Source organism: Erithacus rubecula, assembly GCF_903797595.1.
Source record: "Erithacus rubecula genome assembly, chromosome: 3".
NCBI lineage: Eukaryota > Metazoa > Chordata > Aves > Passeriformes > Muscicapidae > Erithacus > Erithacus rubecula.
The window spans coordinates 47,477,692-47,499,578 of NC_136689.1; the positions used below are offsets into that span (position 1 = coordinate 47,477,692).

At 36.5% G+C, this 21,887-nt stretch overlaps 1 protein-coding gene across 40 annotated transcripts in view; it reads right to left on the reverse strand.

Annotated features, from left to right (window-relative positions):
- The window catches only part of ARPP21 (cAMP regulated phosphoprotein 21), a 198,157-nt gene that overhangs the window by 88,486 nt on the left and 87,784 nt on the right, over positions 1-21,887 (reverse strand). For 31 of the 40 annotated variants that reach the window (XM_079302584.1, XM_079302613.1, XM_079302585.1 and 28 more), the window contains 8 exons: positions 15,447-15,619; positions 13,603-13,802; positions 12,716-12,751; positions 11,797-11,886; positions 7,567-7,708; positions 6,269-6,347; positions 4,863-4,922; positions 3,881-4,021 (listed from right to left, as the gene is read on the reverse strand). In XM_079302584.1, the coding sequence (XP_079158710.1) occupies positions 3,881-4,021; positions 4,863-4,922; positions 6,269-6,347; positions 7,567-7,708; positions 11,797-11,886; positions 12,716-12,751; positions 13,603-13,764 (710 nt within the window). In that variant the 5' untranslated portion in view covers positions 13,765-13,802; positions 15,447-15,619. Of the gene's footprint in view, positions 1-3,880; positions 4,022-4,862; positions 4,923-6,268; positions 6,348-7,566; positions 7,709-11,796; positions 11,887-12,715; positions 12,752-13,602; positions 13,803-15,446; positions 15,620-15,711; positions 15,788-21,887 lie in introns of those variants that run through there. The other 9 variants (XM_079302591.1, XM_079302577.1, XM_079302592.1 and 6 more) reach the window with 3 other exon arrangements.

The window sequence follows — 21,887 nt, forward strand, 5'->3', positions numbered from 1 at the left end:
CACAGATGACAGACAAATATACATTAGAATGGTGACACAAGAGCAGCTTCATAATGAGCAAGGCAGACTTTCCATTTTAAGGAGTATTTGAGTTCTTTGACTATAGAATCAAAGTAACATCAAAATCCTCCTTCATTTTCTAATCAATTTTTCTCATGTATACTGCTGAGAGTAAGATTTCAAAGTCTGGAGGTTTAATTAGGCAGGGCTTTGTAAGAACTTTTAATTTCAAAAATCATATGAAATGAAAATTGGTTTTTAAAATCCACTATTTTCTAATGAGAGCTAGAATACAGACTTAACTTTATTAAAGTCAACAAACACTTAGGTGGTTGAGGTCCTCACTGTCTTTTAAAATTTCATTTCTTAAGAAAAAGCTTGAAAACAGCAGGCCTCATTAACATTCCAATAAAACTAAAAAATAAAAATTCATCTTAGATTCTAGAGTAAGCTCTTAATTATAAATACTCTTCAGTCTGAAAAATTGCCATTATTGTCTGACTGCATTTTTGAGAGAGACTTCACTGAGAATTCATGAAAGCAGCAGGATTGCACTCCCAGAGATTCAGATCCTAAGGAACTTTTTACCACCTTTTTTCCCCTCTATGTAAAGCAGCATGGATGAACAGAGAAGTTGCAGCCCTTGTTATGGGCTACAACTTCTTCAATAAACACCTTCTCATATTCCAAACCTACATAAAGTAGGCACTCTACAGCCATAAAAACAGGTACATAAAAATGGATCCACATTGCCCTAAGACATCCAAATGAAGAAAGCACAGAAATGCCCCAATCTGCTCCATTCATACACTCATCCCCTGATTGACACATCCTTTCCAAGGCACCCATAAGGAGTGTTGGTACCACAGTTTTCCAACCAGCCCTATCATCTCAAAATCATTAATTCTTTTGACACCTGTACCTCCAAGCGCCTGCAAGCAGCAAGTACAGGAGGTCTCTGCTGAACAGGATAAACACACGTCACTGCCTGGAGCCAGGGAAGAACTCATTGCCTGCAAGGGGGAGTAGAGATGTGACATGAACCCTCACTCAGCCAAAGAAATAAACACAAGGTGCTTATTCAATCCCACAGGGCGACACTGTGATGTCATATGCTCCTCTCAAAGAAGCATACATAGATAGAAGTCACAGCCAGTGCAGAATGAATATGCAAGAATATTCTTCTCTCTCCACAGTAGTAGCTAAAGTAGTTGGGAAACAATATGCCATAAAGAGATAATTTATTGCCAAAATGCAAATCTTCAGAACATCTATCTGTGGGGCCTTTCTATAAATTCACATAAAGCCATCAAGACTTAGGTTTCCAGCACAACATAACTATATTAAACAGCATTTCAGATGCTCTTCAGATTCCCTGTTATTCTGGATATTGTCCAAATAGTAATTAATACAGTTAACACATTCCCAGTATTTGCTGTTTATTAGAAGCTGCACAAAACTGTCTCCTCTGACAGCACTGAAATGAAGAACATACGAAATCATATTGGATGCTTACAGATGTGGAACTTACACAATATTTGCTGAGCATAATATAATCTCATCAGCCGTTATTCATGCTAGATAATAAACTATTTTCTGTCACAACCAGGGACATTTAAAAAAAAACACGCCATCTCCTCTAGTTACAAAAAGAAGCATGAAGCAGCCACTTCACAAAAGCTTTACTTTATGCAAATATCAAAATAATTTAAATAACCACAAGATAATATGAGCTTCATATAATCCAGTTACCTACCGCATCACTGAAGAGGGAAGAAATCAGCAGCTTGTGCCTTATGTGTTGCTTACAAAACAGCTTTACTTATAGTCGACAGAGGGGAAAAGCCCTGCATTTATTTCTGAATATCTAGGCAGGAATTGTGCCATCAGCAAATTTAATGGCCTCACCTCCAGTCTGCAAGACCACAGCTGAAAAGGCTATTTGATCTGTTATATCCCTACAACAGAGCTTTCAAGAAGGGCTGTTCCTACTTGGGAAACGGCCTTGCTTGCTCAGTCCCACCATGCATGAAGCCACAGCTTCACCAGAGCACTCAGATAAATCTCTAACTGTTGGAGAAGGTTTCAGTGACCTCTCCAGAAGCATCACATAAGCATTTCCAAGTGCTACCCATCTCTGAGATAAAAGCCACACAACAGAGCAAGGTATTTACAGATATTAATGTGTTAGTATTACTCTATTATCAAGTCAACCAGGAGAAGGCAATGCTTCAAGGAAAGATCTGCAGCAGGTGGTACACTACACAAGTGACATAGATATGATGGGAAAAGGGAGGACTGTAAAAGAGAGAGGAATGCTAAAGGGAATTCAGATATGATTGACTGTGTTTTGTTTAAGAAGGGACTAATTTTCAATACAAAACTGAACACCAGATTGCTGCATACCAAGCTTTTTCTTATTCAAAACCAAAGGTAACCCTTGCAGTCGGCAGGCATCATCATACCCTGGGGCTAAACCTTTGCAGCCTGAGTGTTTTATTGAGCTACTGTAATTCCCTTGACATCTGAAAACCAAACTGTTAGCACATGCTTTACTCAAACCTTTAAAAACATTAATGCCAAGTGATGTTTCACAGATGTCCAAGTATCTCAGGGACAGCCCAGGAAAAGGCTCTAAAACAAATTGCCCATTATCTTAAATTTACCACATTCACATGGAAGACTTTTAGGGCTCAGTGAAATAGCAAATATCAATGTGTATTGATCTTGCAAAATTTTGCAATCATAGAATAAGTTGAGTTGGAAGGGACTCATGAGGATCACTGAGTCCATCTCCTAGTCCTGCACAGCACCATTCCCAAGTCCTTCCACCCTTCGACAGGAGAAGCTAATAACATTTTAAAAATGCTCTCTGCAGCTGGATATAAATAAATCATCTGTCTACTGGATATATAAATGAAACTGTAATGGATGAATCAAAACAAATGTTTAGATTTCTCCTACTAATTGAATACAGGAAGTACACAATTTTCAAATGGGGCTTTCCTGTTCCAATACCAGATAACAAAACTTCATTACTCAGTTGTAATTACTTCCTCTTCATTATGTAGTTTATAGGTAGAGAGAGAAAGGAAGGCTATGTTTAATACACGTGGAACTTGTCAGGAAAAGTGATAGTGATTAAGCATGATTAAGCATTACCACAGCTCATATCAAGTTTTGGTTAGCTTTACACAGTTTTAGCTTATACAGCTTTAACCAGTACATGGAAAAGCACAGAACTTACACCAGCACAGGTTTAACCCAGCAGGAATTTTGCAATGCATTTGAACCACCAGAAGAAATTTGTATTACACAGTAATACTGTAGTCAAACAGTGAGATTTGAAGGGAAAATGAAGTGGAATCAAGATGAGAGGAGAAGAAAAGAGAACGAATAGTGGCAGGCAGTAGAGGGAAACCAAATCCAAAATAATCAGGCTGGACATAAAATGACGCTTGAAGCAGCGAGAGCCAGAACAAGAGAAGAGAAAATACATTTGGGCTGTTTAGGATGTAGCTGTATGGTATCAGGTGACTTGTAAAGCAAGAAGCTTACTTCTGTAGCAAAGTGCTGGCGCTAAGGAATCAGGAAAAGTAACATTTCAAGATACTGTGCTTTCTTGCAAGAGACCAATCAGGTTGATTTCTCCTCATGTATCTTTATAGCCTTAGATAACCTCACCATGAGAGCCCTGTCCTCCCTTCCCAACCCAGAACACAATAAACAGCACTCACTGCTGCTACAAAAACAAATTAAAATTTATTTTTATATATATATATATGTATATGTATATAAATTACACTATGAAGTCATGGTACAAACCAGCTCATGTCTTGAGAAAAAGAACAAATAAAAACACAACAGTGTTGTTACTTACATTCTTGTATTGCTGGTCTTGTTGATAATTACAGATTTTCCAGTCTGATCCACATTGTGATCCATTCCAAAATAAGCTGCCACTCTGTGCACTAGCATCCTCTGATATGATGACATCTGTGGGAACTTTTTGTAGTGATTACTAGAAACAAAGGAAACAAACAGCATTAATAATTTCCATCTAAGCTGTAAATAAATGAAAACAGCAATACATTTGACTATTCAGTGAACAAAAATGTCACTGAAAACTCTGTTATGCATTTACATATAAAAGTTTCCTACAGAAGGCTGAAAGAAAAAAAGAAAAGGAATTAATTACCACTTCACGGTACCTAGTCAACATTCTGTGTGCTGGGAAGAAACTCATCCCTCAATCCCCCACATGCACTCACATTCCCTGCACAACCAATCCTATAGATTTGCTGAGACGCTGGCAACAGTTTTCTGTCTTTCTTCCAAAGGTAAGATTCAGGGCAATTCTGGAAAGATCTAGTTTGGCAAACACTCCTTTTTGCCTCTACTACTGAAAAAATGGTTACTTCCCATCAATATAATTTTTTCCTCAGCTTCTATTCTGATTCTCCATTTTTAAAGCTGCAGGAATATTTTATTATAAAGACCACATAGAAGCAAGAATCCCTCCACCTAAGTTCAGTTTCACTTTCCAACACATTGGAATAATATAGCACAAAGGAAAAGCCATGAAATACCATATTTGATTATCCTCTACACTAAAAGCTTTAATTATACTTCTGGATCTAAATGAGCAGAGCTAGTGGAATTGCAGCACAATGAAAGGCAAAAGGTTTTCATTTACATCTACTTATTTTGAGCATCACATAGCTGGAAATAGAAGCCTACTCTTGCACTGTGCCAGTAACAGCCCTCAGGAGCACTGCAGTCCATATGAGTGTATCCCTCTCACAATTCATGCTGGAACACATGCAAGTGACTTAATAAACAAAGTGTGGAACTCAACTTACTTGTTGTCACTAATAAAATCAATAATTTCCTGTTCCATTTTCAAGAGTATCATTCTGTCCCTGTCAAAAAGAAACACAAGGATTTGCACCATCAACTATGAAAAGACATTTTAGAGGAAAATATTCATATAGCAATGTTTGTAAGGCTATTTTGCAAGCATTGTCTGTCATCTTGATTAAAAATGAAACATGTTTTTTTTACCCTGGATCATCTGCAAAAGACTGAAGCCTGTCTTTCTGCACTTTCACTGACATACAGATTCCACTCTTCTATGAGCTCAACTGTGGTCTGAGAGCACTTCCAGCCACAACAGGCTGCAATCAATGCATTTCGTAGACTCTCCCTGCTATGGATAGCTCTGATCTTTTTTTTCACCCTTTTTGATGGAAAATGAGATTTCGACCTAAGCTAGACCTTTCACAAGAAGAGCTGCTACCCACAGAAATTTTCAACATTTTTCCTGAGACATATTTTCCACAAGGCATTGATTTGCTGCAAGGAAGCTGGACACATCTTATCTAGTTAAAGAGCACAATGGAGAACACCACCTTTGAACTTTGGCTCCCAGGAGGCAGTGTCACAGTATTTCTCAGGCAAAATGCTCTGGTTTTCACTGGAATGTCTCAGATGTTCTTTTTCCCTCTCCTCCCTTGTCAAAAACAGTTAAAAGTTAAAATGTGTATTTCCACACATTTCTAAACTGAACAGAGTACCATCATTCCTTAGTTTTTTTGAACTTTCTCATTCTGCCCAGATAAAGCATTTGAAGGACCTTCCATAATCTGTACAAGGGGTTATGCAAACTGTTGGGAACCCAATTATTCCCAGTTCTCCTGGGAATAATTGCAGAATTACATAGTACCTATTTAACACATCCAACTGAAATATCATTGAAAATCACAGTGTATAAAAATGTTACAGATCTTTCCTTGGATGTTTAGAGGCAGATTTAATGATGAGATGGGCTTGTAGCTTCAAATGAAAACTATGGGAATACTGAGAGCAGAATCTGGCACTGAGCACAGGATTTTAATTGTGTGCAGCATTGCTCAAAGAAAGCTAATTTTATATTCATATACATTTATATTCATATACATGAATACACATCTCCAACCACATCAGTTATAATATATTATTGCAATTACCATGTAGAGCTGTATAAAAGAAGGTAAGGACAAAGACCAGATGTTACTGACATTGAATTTAAGCAATGGGTGACTGGATGGGAGGGAGAGTAGAAGTTGATGACTTTTTTATTGCATTTTTCTCAGTTAACAGCCTGCCTCCTTTACATTTTCCCTCATAGCCATTTCCAGAACAAATAAAACACAGTGTACAGTTACAAGAAGTCAAAGACTGCAAACTATAATTTCAGGAATATCAGCTGAACACAGAAAATACCTACCTGGGGTTATTCTTTAAAGTGTTGATGAGAAACTCATGCAAATCTATGCCTGTTGAGTCTGTATACTCTTGACTGCAATCTGAAAAATAAAAATAAACAGTCTCTACTTATTTATGTCTTTTCAATGGTTCTGATTAACTATGCTATAAATCAAAATCCATTTTCCAGTAACAATCTGAAAGAATATGCTCTGAAAGAAAATAGTCATTCAGAATTCAACCAAGAAAAATATACATTCTAAAGCATCAGGTGGACATTCATTGTTCCTCTGTACAACTCCAATGAGAACACAGCATCAAAACTAAATATTGACAGAAACTGCTGGTCATTTAAAAACACAGAAAACCTTCAATGCCCTTCAAGGACCTGCCAAGTTCTTCCTTTAAATAATTAAAAAAATTAAAATGAGGAAAGAAAAGTTTTATTCATCAATGTCTCTTTGTGTCACTTAATAAATGCTGTACACTCAACAAATAAGGAATCATGCCAGTGGGAACTCTATTTGCATTAAAAGGCTGAAATCTTATGACACCTGGGAGTAGGCAGGTAATAAGGATGTGTGACAGTAGCCAAAATTATTTTTTCAGCATTATCTCCTGACTCAAATGTACACATAGATCCTCAAGTTGGCGTGAACTGTGAGAGCTCCACTGAAGCCAAATGACAATTCACACCAGCTGCAGGTAGGCAATAATTATTTTTGGGAGATTACAATGCAACTTTATACTGTGGATTGATAAAGATATTTTAAAAAGCGAAACCAAATTTAGATAAAACATCTTTCCTGAAGAATTCTTGATAGGTGATAATAGAAGGTTACAATGCAGGTTAAATGCCATGGATTAATTTCCTTGCTGCATTTAAGATAAATTCTCCATGAGAGATAAGCAACAGTGAAGATGACACTCTCTACTGCCTACACTGCACAAGTTACATGCCAATATATTAACACAGACAAAATAGTATTAATATCTTATGCACTATATACACTTATGCAACCACACATATATATTTTTGTGTTTATACCAACACAGTTAAGCATTCAAAAGATTGATTTTACATCAAAGAAAACAAATAAAATATAATCAAAGGCCTCAGTTTGGAAGGTTTCTTCACTTTAAAGCCCAATGTTTGTATGAAAAATATTCTTATGCATATACATTTTAGGTTCTGAATTTTCTCAGTGTATGAAAACACTTCTACTGTACATATATATAAAAACAAAAAAAATAAATCCTTGTAAAAATGTAGAATCCTTTATACAATGGTAAATATAATTTTTTAAAGATTAAGTTCACCTTTTGATAACATTCTGATCTTGCTTTTTTCACTGTTTTTATCTTTATTTTTATCCTTCTCTTTTTCTTTCTCAGAGTCATCTTTACTAGATTTATCTTCTTGCAAGCTAGGAAAACTTGAAAGCTGTAGTTGGATTGATTCCTGTTGAGGAAAAAAGACAGATAAATTATGGGCCAGATTCAGTACACTTCCCACAGCTACCAACCTGCAGATGTTGGCATTTAACTATGTGTAGCTAGACAAGTTGAAGCCAGATACATTTCTTCCCATTTGAAACATAGCATTTTTTAGCCAGATGAATGACGACATCTTAGAGGCCAAATTCTAATGGTAAGTAGGTATTTCTTCTTTAATATTTTGAATATTATAAATTTAGGCTACCTCTATTAAAGGGGCTATATTATGCTATACTTGAGTAGTTCTCCCTTAAGGCTTTACAGAATAAATAAATACATTTTATATGGCCTTTCTTAATTAATTCTATAATTTAATTCTGCATACATTCAATGATGATCAATGGATAGATATCTAAAAAATAAAACTTCTTTTCCTTCCACTAGAAAGTCTACAGGTTGATATGAATTGTTTTGCACACATAAGCGCAGTATCAGGTAGATGGAGTTTTCTGGCTCTAATAGAAGTGTGCCAGCAAATTTTATACTCCATTGTATACAGGAGGGCTTACTAACCTATCAGGTAACTCATCTTTAAAGGCATATGCAGATGTGTCTTTTGAAAAGGGGAGAAATGTGCCCTGTGATTTTTCAAAGACAAACCCTTGAACTAAACACATCCTTGACTAAAAAAAAGCTTCAGTAAGTGAACTTCTCTAACGCACCACAAATTTTACCCTAAAAATTCAGTATTTCAGAGACTATGAATCCCTTTGAAACATACTTCAGCTTTAAAAAGTTAATAAAAACTGTGAATTCAAGCTGGTTTGCATTTAATAATATTCTTGAAAGAATTTGCTTTCCCTGCTTACAACATTACTTTATACTGGCTTTGTTTTAACAAAACCCAAATTGTTTTCTTTTTGAGTTACCATGGCATAATTTACATATTTCAAGAAATCCTAATCTGATCAGAAAAAATTGAAAAAAGCATACTTCTGTGTTTCGTCTTTTAAAGAAAAAAAAACAAAAACACCCAAGAAAACGATATGCTTAAGTAGTGTAAAAAAGCACATTTGAAGAAAGCTGTCACAAAACTCCCTGGTAAAGAAGTTTTCTTTAATAGAAGAGAGTCCTGCATGCTCGATAATTTCTTTACATGGTGTTAATGAAAACCTAATTCATCAACACTCAAGAATTTTGGAGTTTCTTGAATGCTAGTAAATTTCCTTCCTTCACTATTTTTCAAATATAGCATACCAAAATATCGATAGAAAACTTTTAAGTAAGCAGTGTGTTTTTAAGCAACCATTATGAATTCAAAAGATGTTTCCAGTAATTATTACAAATTCTATGTTTCTGAATTCTTTACAGAACTATGAATCAGCCATCACAAGACATGTAAGAACAAGATCCTAACAAAACAAAGTATCAGCATAACCATGCCTCAGTAAGACAGAAATTGATAACTTCTCAGCTTAATCATTATTGGCTTTTTGTGAAATCTGAATGTGGCACAAAAGACTTAAGATGAAAAGTGTTGTAGAAGAGAAACAAAGACCTGGACCCAAAATTTAACCTGATCTATCACCCTTAATCCCTGTTAAAACTTGTGTTAGTTTTGGCTGACAGTCTTAGCCAAAATCTGAACCTACAGAGGGAAAGAGTGGGAATTCCTGGTCATTTGAAGTAAGGATACATTGAGAAATGTTTCCTAAATTGCTCAGTTGTGCTCAGAGAACTAATGCTGTGCCTGCTTTCTTTCACTTCAAATGGCAGTTTGATTTCTCATTCAAACAAAATTTGGATCAACCACTGCCAAATAAACCCAAAGGATAACTTGATTTCCTGCCTTGCCCAGAGCAGAGTGACTGTGCTGCTAGCTTTTCAACAGGAGAAAAATGTAACTGGTAATGTTCCTAGGCTATTAATCCTAAACTTCACAGTGATTCTTAAAAATGCACTTATGAAAATGAACTTCACAGAAAAGCACATATGTGAACATACAGTAAATACTCCTTTACATGTAACATAATACTGATGTATTTGCACTAGAAAAAACACACAAAAGGGCTGTAGAGTCGTGAAAGCAAGCTACTGTATATTTTCTTTGATTTTTATTGATTTTTCTCAATAATAAAATACAATGTTAATAAATACATTAATACAAGTATAGTGAACAACAAAATAGATTTTCAAATTGTAGTAATACACTTCTTGGTCTATAGCATAACATTAAAGGCAACATTTCTTTTAAGTAAGGACATAGTGAACCATTGGATAAGCACTCAAGATCAAGTAATACAGGTAAACAAGTTTTTTCCTTATACAGGAAAATGAAGGCAAGTATTCAAATATACGTACAAACATCAAGTCTGCAGTACAATCCATACTCAGTAGTTCTGGCAAAGTACTGTACATTCTCTGATAATTAATTCCCTGTGGTTTATAAACCATTAGAATAAAATAAAAATTATTTTAAAATAACTCCAAACAAAAAATAAGCTACTTCTCCTCTGAAGTAAGCGCAAAACAATTTGGTTGGCACAAAACTTCCTGTATCCTTCAGCCAGCCCAGGGAGGAGCCTGCAGGTCCAGCTTTCCATGGCAAAGTTGAGCCACATTCATTAGTAATAGGTCAACAAGAAAGGGCAATTCTCATCAAATTAATTACACCAAGCCAACTGTTTCCTTAGAAAACATGCTGGAGTCATGGGAGACATTTCATCTCCCATAAATATTTTAAGATGGTCAAAGAAATCTTTGCTGAGGCTGGTCAGTCAGGTAAGACTAAAGGCTATGTGAAACAGGAACCCCTCCTCTGCCTGGTGTAAGGATAGAGATTTTGCCTCAACACTGCCAGTGTCTCTGTAGTTTACTACAGGTTCTGTGTCGTACACTATAAACCAGCAGCGATGGTGGTTCACAATCTCTTTATATTGTTCTCCTTTTCATTCTCCATTAAACAATAGAAAATACAAACAAAATGGGAACAAAAGCCACGCATTTTGAAGCAGAAAGTGTCTACCTACAACAGAACAACTGATAAATAACCTGCCCGTCTACTGCATAAGCATCATTGTAGAGCAGTAGAACATGTAAATGTCCTGCTGCTAAGCAAGTTCATTTTTGGTCTTTCAATATAATTTTAAAAAAAACAGAAAAACCTCTCCTTAATTATGAGCTAAGAGGAGAGACAGATTTGTTTCATTTCAAGTCAATAGAGGAAACAGTGAGAAAGTACACTTAAATGCCATTTCTAATTTTTGTGCTAAGCTCACAAGAAGCCACTTAGCTCTCTCAATGGCTGATTTCAGTTGCACATAAATATCTCATAAATTATAGGCAGTGTTCATCACATTCGGGTTTAGTTAGCTGGGTTTTTTTAAGCCTTGCTCTCACTAGGCTAGCAAAGAGGAGTAATTGAGGCTTAATTTTTCTTTTGGAGTACTTTAAGAAGTTAGTCTACAAAGACTGGCACCAGGGTTATTTTCCAAGGTGAGGAGTGCAGAGGACAGAACTCTACCAGCTGCTGGGAATACAACACTACCAGTACAGATAAATACAAGCTCAAATACACGCTTTTTGATATAGTTTAATTTACACCAAGAGTTTAAAATAAGAATGCCGCTCAGTAGGAGGCATCCTTGGCTCTACCAAGGTATTTTAGAGAGTGAAGGACATTTAAATTTTATGTGAAGGGGGACATTGATATGAACTGAAGTCTTAGAGGAACCACAAATCAGAGCATATTTGTAACTGTATTTGGTCCAGCCTCAAAAGAGATAGCCTCAGAGAAAAGAGCATATTAATATTCTTTTTGATTGTTACTAATTTTTTAAATTTTAAAATCTGAATTCTTTTGAATTCTTTTCCATTTGCTGAAATTTTCAGGGGGTCTGGAAAAAAAAGCAAACAACACCCTGTGATATAGTATAAAACTAGTATTTCAAATTAAAGTTCACGCTAAACCAGAAGTTCCATAAAAACATGTTCATTGTCGGATGTAATTTTTCCCCCAAGAAAGACATTGTTAAACGCCCAATTAAGAAACACAATCATGCAACTGAAGACAGAGCTCAACCATGCAGCTAACAGCAATGATTGCAAGTGTACCTGGTTGTCATGAAGATTTTCTGCTCCTGGGCGAGGGGATGACTCTTCACACACAGCAAGACTCCGCACTAGTTTTCCCTTAGCTCCTGACTGAATAAGAGAGAGAGAGAACAAAACAGAAAGCACTACTACTGACTCCAAGTCACATAAACTGCCTGCATAAGCTGGTCCCAAATATCCCAGATAACTATCACCCTCCCAAGTGCATTTGCCTTGGACATGGATATAAACGGATTCTAAGCAGCAAGATATTTGCTACACAGGGAAGGTGGCAGGTTTTAGCTACAGTTCACTCACTGACACCAAAAAATTGTAACAGCAAAGAAGAGATAGTCCAATACTGAAAGTAATTTGACATAAAGGGCTCCTTTTGTCATTTGGTTTGGGTTTTTTTTTGTTTGTTCTGGGAGTTCCTCCCCTTATTCTAGCAGTATTATAGCCAAGAAACATGGATAATAAAATGTGTGTGTATTACAGATCAGCACTTGAAAAATTAAAAGAAGTTTTTTAGGGTTTTATTTGTTTCTAGAAGCTCCTTCCCACATCTGTCCTCACCCATTCCCTCCATAGGGAGCTAGTCAATCTCTGTTTCATTATGGTAAGGTTTTTTCATTAAAATAAAATTCCAACAGAAACATTAGTTTTTAATGCAAAAAGAGTGAACGTTTTCCAGTGATGCACAGAAGCACACATACTGTCAACATATGGACACAGCAAGTCCAGCAGCACAAAATTATGATGGATAAAAGGAAGCCTGTGTAAAAGGACCATGGGGTAGGGGGCAAGAAAAACCTGCACCACAAACAAAAAACTCAACCAGGTAAGTGCAGAAAGACTGCAATTTTGATTGTAGACAGGCATTTAACTGAAATTCTTCATCCTATTGTGGCATGCAATTCCAACAGAGATGGGCCCTTACCTTGGATCTCTTTTTCTGCTGATTTGCACCTCGTTTCTGGGTATAGCAAAAAAAAGAGAAGCATTTATCACTTCACTGGACAGTGGGCATGATGAGAGCATTACCAATAAACAGACTAAATCACTTCTAGCTGTTGTTTTAAATTAGTTGCTGACTGCAAAAGCAACTTCCCCAAACCCAGTCTGGAAAGCAGGGAAAACCAAGCATAATCTCTGCTCGTTTTCATTCATTTTACAAAGAGGTATAAACAAGAAAAAAACTACACAATGTTCTGTAATTTTGCTTATAATAAAATGTAAGAAAAGGTATACTTAAGTAAATGCTCCCCCTCTCCAAATTCCTCTTAAATTGTGGTCTCCCCCTTTATTTTTTTATTTGATTGAGCAAAGAGGACTAAAAACCCCCTCATCCGATAAAGTGTGCTTATCAAATTACCTTCTTAGGCTTTGCATAACAACTTTTTGTTGGCAGTAACACCTACAAACCAAACCACACATTAAGTAATTATTCATTAGTATTACCTGCAAATTCATGAGGTCAAGGTAATTTTCTAAGTTCCCAAAGAGGGAAAACAGTCAAATATCTCACCAAGCTTTAAAATAGATGTCTAGAAATTAACTTCTCAAAAAAAAAAAAAAAAAAAAAAAAGGAAAGCAGCCTAAACAGCATGAAAGGTAAAACAAATAATAGCATTTATATTATAGTAAAATAAAAGAATCCTAATAAATAAATAAATAAATAAATAATTTTAAAAGGAAAAAGCAGAAACAGTCTCAAAATCATAAGAAAAAATAGGGGAAGTGTAAACAATGAAAGAACTCACAGAAATGGAAAAGCAATTGTATCAGATTGATATTTAACATGCCCGTTCACTACTCCTGTCTTACCTGCAGCTCTGTCTTGGAATCACTAAGCTTTTCCTCCTCTACTTCTGAGCTTTCAGATTTATTAAGAGCACAGTTGTCTGGGTTGGCTTCAGAGATGGCAGTCTCCTGCTCTTTTGCAGTTTCCTCTGCTGTCTCCTGGTTCAATTTACCTTGCTCAGACATTCTTCCAGACAGAAATTAAAATAACAAGATTTGGTGACCTGAAAAGTCAAGATACCATGATACACACACAAAAGAAACATTGGGGGTAAAATTTATTTTTTTCTTTTAATTCCCAATTTCAGTTCCTTTGATAAACAAACCAAAATCTGCAGCTCAGGAGTGGAAAACTATGCATGTCCCAGCTGAAGACATGTACTGAATCAACAATATTAGGTAACAGCAGAATTGTGTCAGGTTAAGCAAGCAAATCTGAGCAGTCTTTGTGGAGAGCAGATTTAAGGTAAGGTTCTGTGACTCTCCAGCCCAGCCCCAGGACTGCCAGGAGTCAGGCAGGGACAGTGAAGGACTATCTACAACAAAGCTCAATCATACCAGATAAAAAGACCCATTATAGGTCTCTGGCATCTTGATTTTCCCCTCCTCTAATTTTCCATTTCCATTTCCTTTTCTCTTCTTTTCTTTTAAGAAAAAGTAACAGCCAAACAAACAAGAATAAAAACCAAGCATGAGCAACAACACTGTTTTAAGTATTCAGACGTGGATTTATGTATAGCAGAAGCTGTGGTGTTCACTACTACTATAAATACATATTTATATAATTTTTAAGAGGTGATAATTGAAGATAAGTATGAACTTTAAATTTGGCAATAAAGCCTTCAGGGTCACATTTTCAGATATCAAACCAACAGCTCCAACATTAAAACCTTAAGCCTCTTCCCAAAACCTATGTCACTCTTCAGTACTAGGCAAACTGTACAGAAAGCCCTTGGCAGGTAATTCTAATAAAGAAATCTCAACTGAACTGCATTTACTCTCAGCTTACTATGGGGTTGTTGTACAGAACCTTTAAAGGCTTTCAGAGTTCAAGCCTATTATTATTTTTTCTTTCTTTCTCTGCCCTCAGCTCCCTTCTGAAGACGCCCCCACTGATCAATTATCAAAGAAGACTCATGAATAATTTAACTTTTCTTTCCCCATCCATTTGACTTAAGCATCTTCAAAAAGAAACAACTGTATTTGAAATATGAAGTTATTTCAGGAAGGGTCTTTTGCAACACATGACCACTTCTCAACAGTGAAACAGCAGCAAAATCACACTTTGCCATCTTTCCTTTTATAGTTTGAAATTAAATGTTCAACAGAACCAGTACAACTTATCTTTTTTTTTTTTTTTAAGCCATGTTTTAAGTGAAAAAATCTAAGGCATAGTGAGTTATAAACACATCTTCCAGTTTTTGTTTGTGTTCACTGTAAGCAAATAAAATTTCCTATATAATCTTCCTGTTTGAGGACTGTGAATTTCACAAGAAATCAAGCTATAAGGTTCATAAACAAACTGAATGGAATATGAAACTAACCTGAAGCCTGACTTGCCTTACTGTGAGCTAATTTGTGACTCTCCTTTCTCCTACCGCTCTTCCCAAGAAGGCCGATGATTTTGGCTATTCTGCAGTTACAACTGAAACTTGAACCACTTTGATGAAAATTCAAAATACGATGAGTGGCAAGTCCTTTAACTTGTCTGTTAAATAACTCTTAATTTGATAAGGATTTTCATCAAGAAATGCACCTGCATGCACAAACTCGTCAGGAGCAGATCAGCCTGCAGCTCATCTACATGCTTACACAGTGCTCACAGAAATGATTACACTGGGATCAGCTGCACCAAAGAAGCCGTTTACCTGAAAAACTGCTTGCTAAAATTCCAACTGCCTTTCTAGTGTCTTCTGTTGGCCTTTGCTGGTTAAGTCCACGTAAATGATCAACAGCAACGTGAGTCCCATGTCCCCATTAACAGTTCAGAGTGCCAATCTCCATGCTGGTCCTTCAGAGAGCTTGATGCATCATAGTTAACCTGGAAAAGATGAAAAATAAATAACACTGGCAAGTGATCACGGCACAAGTGAGGGATGCAATAGATAGGACCAGATTTCTAACACTAATGACCAGTTCCCAGCAAGTCTCTTTCACAGCTTGATCCAGCTCCACCTGTCTCAAAACTGCCTGCTTCTTCTCTAATGAAGGCTAGAGCTGGCTGTTCAAGTCATAACAGCTCCTACGCAAGAAACTAAAATTAACAATTGCATTATGCACTGAAGATTACTCATTTCAATTTTAACCTTTTTTAGTGAATTCCAACACTTTTCATTAAAAAAAAAGCATATATACATATTTATATATAAGCTCATCTGGTTGCTTCAACAGAAATCAGTGAGGGTATGAGGAGAAAAGATTTGCCTGCTTTTTAATTATGGCTTCTGCTCCAATTAAAACTTCAACAGTCAAACACTATTGGAAAAAATAGCTAGGTGGGTGCTTTTAGAAAGTGACCTGCTTTACCACGTAGTGAATTGAGATGGTAATTTAATAAGCTGAATAAAAGGTGAAATGATCCAGAATGGGAAGAGGAAGAGAAGGAAGAAATCCTATTCCCTGAAAAACATTCACCAAAAAAATTCTTCTGAAACAATATTTGAGAAGAAAAAATGAGATCTCCAGGTTATGGTTTGAGAAATAAACCTAAAGAAAGAGTTGCCCCAGCAATGCAATTTTTTCTGTTCATCTAGGTTGCGTTTGCCAGCTGAATAGCTGATTTAACAGAAAAGAAGCATTTTATGATGAATCAGGCTGATTTACAGGCCATGGTCATGTGCTGAACTGTCTTGATAAAACAGTCATCTCTTCTCAAGACGCAGTCAGTGCAGACACACAAAACCAGCAAAAAGAAAGTACATATCATTCTACTGGGGAGGGGGGAGGAAGCTAAGCAACAATAAAGGGAGATGATTTTCTGTTTTTTTTATTTTATTAGACTCCTAGTTTCTCCAGTGTGTTCTACATTGTGCATGGCTGCAATGGGCATACAGCACATATCACCACACTGGAACTTGCCATGTGAAAAGAGCTGAATTTGCTGCACCAGAAGTGGCTTTTAGCCTTTCACAATGTTCCAGTCTTGCTTTCTCCGGGAGCTCTGGCAGGTAGAGGAGACCAGCAGGCAGTTCTGAAACCTATCACCATCATCCTGCAAATTTATAAACACAACTATTTATTTTCCTCAAACCATTTAATAATTTATAAAGAGAAATACAAAATAGGTCTTCCCACTAGGTTTTTTCATTTCTTGCAGGATATTTTTGGAAATTCTAGCTTATTGCAAACATACACTTACAATGGGAGTGAAAGAACACTATAGAAAATTATGCCCAAGTACTCAAGCATATGCAAAAGTATCTCATGGAGCCAATACTCAGCAAGCAAAGAGTGAATAAACAACTGACTTAAAATCCTTTTCTCATAACCATCTTCAATTAACTGTTTCACTCACACTTTCAAATGAGAGAGGGGGAAGGGGTTAGGAGAGGGAATCAGCCAAAATCAATTACAAACTAAAAATCCCAAGGAAGTACAGTACATGAAGGTTTCACCTAGAAAACAGCCATCCAGGAAACAGACTGTTGTAATCAAAATCCTCCAAAACTAACAGAGACACCTATACCTGTACCAAAATCAGAATACACACAAAATTTATTTCAGAACCCTCCAGTGTGACCATTTGTTGTGAATTAACTACTCATAAGAAACAAACTGAGCAAACCAACAACCAGACAACAAACCTACCAACCAAAGGGCATCATATGCAGCAAGTGAAGAGATCTGTCAAGACTTGGTCTTGTGCACAGATGCTTATCATCCTTTACCCAACACAAATTCCATTATAAAATGAGTTCCCGTACTATTACACTTAAGATCTCTGAAGACAATATAATTTTTCACAGGCAATGTACAAGAATACCACAGAATCTTGAGTTAAAATTAAAAAAACTATCCATTAATTTCTTCAAGAAAACATAAGCAAGTAGAAAATAATCTTACAACATACAGCTACCATCCTCAAACACAGAGCAATGTCTGTTAGGATGATTTTTTAAAGAAATTCCTCATAATTATCTTCTGGGAAACAAAAAGAAGACAAGAAGGAGTGAGACATATAGCAATCAAATCAAGCTCTTCACCTTCCCTTAATATAGATTTCCTCCTCCTTTATTAAACAATTTACTAGTGATGACTAATCATTTACTTACTACAATACGTAAAATACACTTTTGGTTGGTTGGTGAGTTTTCAGTGGGACTCAGGTTTCCATAAAATATTTCAGGGATAGTATAAATAGTAAAAATAAATCAGTCAGAAAATTGCCATTAAAAGTGAGACATTTTTGTTGGAAATATGTCTCTCTTTCCCGTATGTTTCCAGGATATCTCGTTACTCAGTGATGAATGTACTTTTTACTATTGTCAGTGCTGCAATGACAGCACTGCTATGGAAAAACATACTGGATTATTTTCTTTCTTGCACATCAACAAAAATGTCAGGGATGATTTGACTGTCAAAACCGTCAGTACCAAAGTGACGCAAAAGTCTGAACAAACGCATTTCTGTTTCTGATCCTCAGGTAGAAACCATAAAGCTTGTTGCTAGGCAAAAAGCACCTTCTTGATATGCAAGTGAGCAAAATTTCATAGGGTTGGGATCTTAGCAGTCTACAGGAGCTTGCAGCAAAATTTCAGCCCCTAATTCCTCAAAGCAACTTGAGTATTGCACACAGCAATACAACAGAAAAATAAAGGGATCCACCAAATCACTTGTAGATCCACTTTAATGGAAATATAATCTGTTTGTATAGGATTTATAAACGCCAACTGCTCAGCATACACCATGGGGTAGGAATGCTGAGGTTTTTTCTTGAATTCTTTTCCTTTTAACAGGATTTTCATTTTAGAAGCTGAAGGTACTATTGAGCTTGAACAGCTACAGTCAGTTTGAAGAGAAAGGGATGGAAGAAGGCGTGGATGGTCACATACAACACATACCACGCAAATTCCAAGAAAAGTTTGTGGGAAGGAATACAATTAATTTAATGCAAGAGTTTAAAAACTATACCCAGAAGAAGATCTGTCAAAAAAAAAACAGAACAGAAAAGCAAGCAAAGATGTTAGATGTTAGAGCACCTGCGAGCTTACCATCAAGTGAAATTCAAGAGAGACATCTGACAAAACCCTCAGAGGCCACTGCAGGTGAGCAAACCCCTCCTGTATTATGTATAAGGTGTTTTGATGACCTCATAGGTATGCATGGTGATGCAGGTATTTCAAGATCATTATACTCCCAGTATCACACAAGCCCACTCTCAAAGAGGAGATGAGCAGGCTTTAAGGCCAAAGAGCATACACTTAACTGCAAGCAGACAGCAGCAGACAGGACAGAACTCTGACAGAGTGAAATCCAAGGGGTTTTTTCAAACAAATCTGCCAAGCATAAAGGTAAAAGTCATTTCAAAGCCTGACTAGATCCTGCTACTGAAAATCTGCTGATACTGGCTGTATCTATAAGCCAGGATCCTTCTCATGCCATAATGATTTTCTACTCTCATGAATGGTTTGCAGGTAGGACTCCATGAGCTGGAAGAAGAGTGTCAGTTGAGATTTCCACTATGTGATACAAACTTCATTTATATGTATCAAGATTGGTTTGACTCATTATTGCTGACTCACTCATCAGACCCCTGGAAAGTTCTGGAAATGGACTGCAGCATTATCCTAAGATTATCAGTAGAAACAACCCTCAATTTTGCGAGATTCTCATGTCCTAAATCGTAAACTTCCTGTTAATTGACATTTACTAAAATATTCTGGTTTCTATTTATTAAGAAAATCAAAGAAAAACTCAGGTTTTGTAATGAAAAAAAAAATTCAATTAATTGGAGGCTTCAAAGAAAGCATTCATGATATAAAACGTTTGTTTAATAATAAAAACAAAACAAAAAACCCCAGCAACGAAATCAACAAAAAACTCCAAACAACACCATCACCAAACACAAAAAAGGCAAGTAAAATAAATCCTGCAGTTTTAGATCAAACACGCTACTACTCAGTTGTCCATCTTCCAGTCTTTAGGACTAGTCCTAGTCCCAGTCTCCACATCATTAGGCTGCATGCTCCTTTTTACTGTTCTCCCATATCTCACAAAGAAATACACAAACACACTTGGAATCCAAGCTTGCTGCACTGTATTAGCATAGCAGCACAACAGTCGATACCAGTTCTCATATCAAAATGAAAAAACCTCCCAATCTTAAAGTTGTGAAATGCATGGAATCCTGCAAGCTCATTGGTTGTGAAAAGAGTGAAGACTAAACTTTAAAAAAACAGTGGAAAAATATTTTAATCAAAGTTTTCGATGCCATATTTTATTTCCCACCTCCTCCTCCTCACATTGTCACCTCTTCATCATCACTAAAATAACTTTTGCCTAAATTTTCTGCTCCTAGATGCCAAACACCTTTGCAAATAAAAGGTTATTTACACTCATTAACTGATGGCACTCAACCAGAGACTGTCAGCAGACACCATTTTTTCCCATGAGTTCAAAAACCATGAGCATCTGCATGCAAACAATGGTGCAGAGACCCCTGACCAAGCTTAAACAGGCCAGAAATCAGTGGCAGTGGTAGCCAAATTTGATGAAAATAGGGCAGCTTGAAACACACTGAACTAGATTTCAAATCCTATACAAAAAACAATTGTCTCATAAAAGAGGGAGCTAGATGACATGGAGTAGCCTTCCAGCTGAAACATCTATCTTGTAATGGCAATGGCTTTCATCCCAATCTGCATGTGAAAGCCAGTATTTACAAATAACAGCAAGGATTCTCGAGAACAGTTTAACAACCAAAGAAAAATCCCAAAAGCAAGTCAGATTTTTGTGGTTTACATCTGATTCATTTTTTCAAAGAGATACTCTTGTTTCTAACTGATTGCCACAAATATTTTTCCACTTTAATCCCCTGTCAGATGACCTCATGTCAATGTCATAGTCTTCAGCCAAGTAATAATGATGTTCCTTCCAGCTTGTTATATTTCTGCAAAGCTAGAAACTTTACCCAGAAAAATAAATATAGATGACCTATAGGGAGAGTCCGCTTTTTTTTTAATACTTAAGAAAAGGCTTGGGGGGAAAAAAAAAGCTCTTTTATCTGTCACAATGATCATTTGATATGAGGCTGAGTGATCTGGCTAATAAATGTCAATCACACAACTTCAGTAGGAACTGAGTAACACCCAAACTTTTAACAAGCTAATCAAATGTACAAATCAGCACTCCTGGAATGAGTTGTTTGCTTTAGAACAGCCTTCAACATCGCTTCATGCATTTCAAACGCATATGCCAAATCTTCTCATTACCCAACAAAACCTGACAAATATCCCTAAAATTAAAGTCATTAAATTAGCTGGTCTCACTGTTGGGAGGTGGAGAACAGCACAACACTTATGAGTCCAAAGAGAAAGATAGCGAGGTTCTTAGCCATCCTCAATGCACACACGTCTCCATGAAATACACCGAAGTAATTTTCTTCAAATCCCCTAATTAAAACAATAGCCAGCATGGGCAAATATAAATGGAAAGAGGGACTGAAACTCATCTTCCCCAATAATCAGGTCTATTTCTCAGTTATCAAAAATAATTATATCACAAAGTCCTCTTTAGAGACCAACAGCCTTTATTTTATGACTAGAAGATGCCTAGGGAGAATGCTTTAGAAATCTTGCTGTAAGGGTGTTCAAGAATGTCACTGCTTTGCCAGGACATTATCTCCATTACCCCACTGTACACATCAAATACTTAGTACATTTTTCTTACTGTGCCAATAACTGCCCTCCAGTTTGATTAGCTTTTTTGATTTCACAATAGTTTTGGTTTCCTGCAGAAAATAACTGTAAATCACCTCATCATTTGTTGTTAGGTTTAAAGAAGCCAATTCCTTTTAGTTGTCAGTTAAACAGATCTGCATTATTTCCATTACTATCCACCTCTAGTCTGTATTTTTTTGTCAGTTGACAGCCTGCTTTCATCATTTCCTCACTTCTCACCCAGACTACACTCTGGACACAGATGTTCCTCCACCCATCAACACATAGTGGTGAATGCACTAGAGGAGCTCTGTTTCCACAAAATCTAAAACCAGTATAAGGACAATGAATAACACAAGGACATTCCAGAAAGAATACTATCATTTCAATATGAAACCCTGATCAGCAGCACATTATCAATGAACCTGGGCT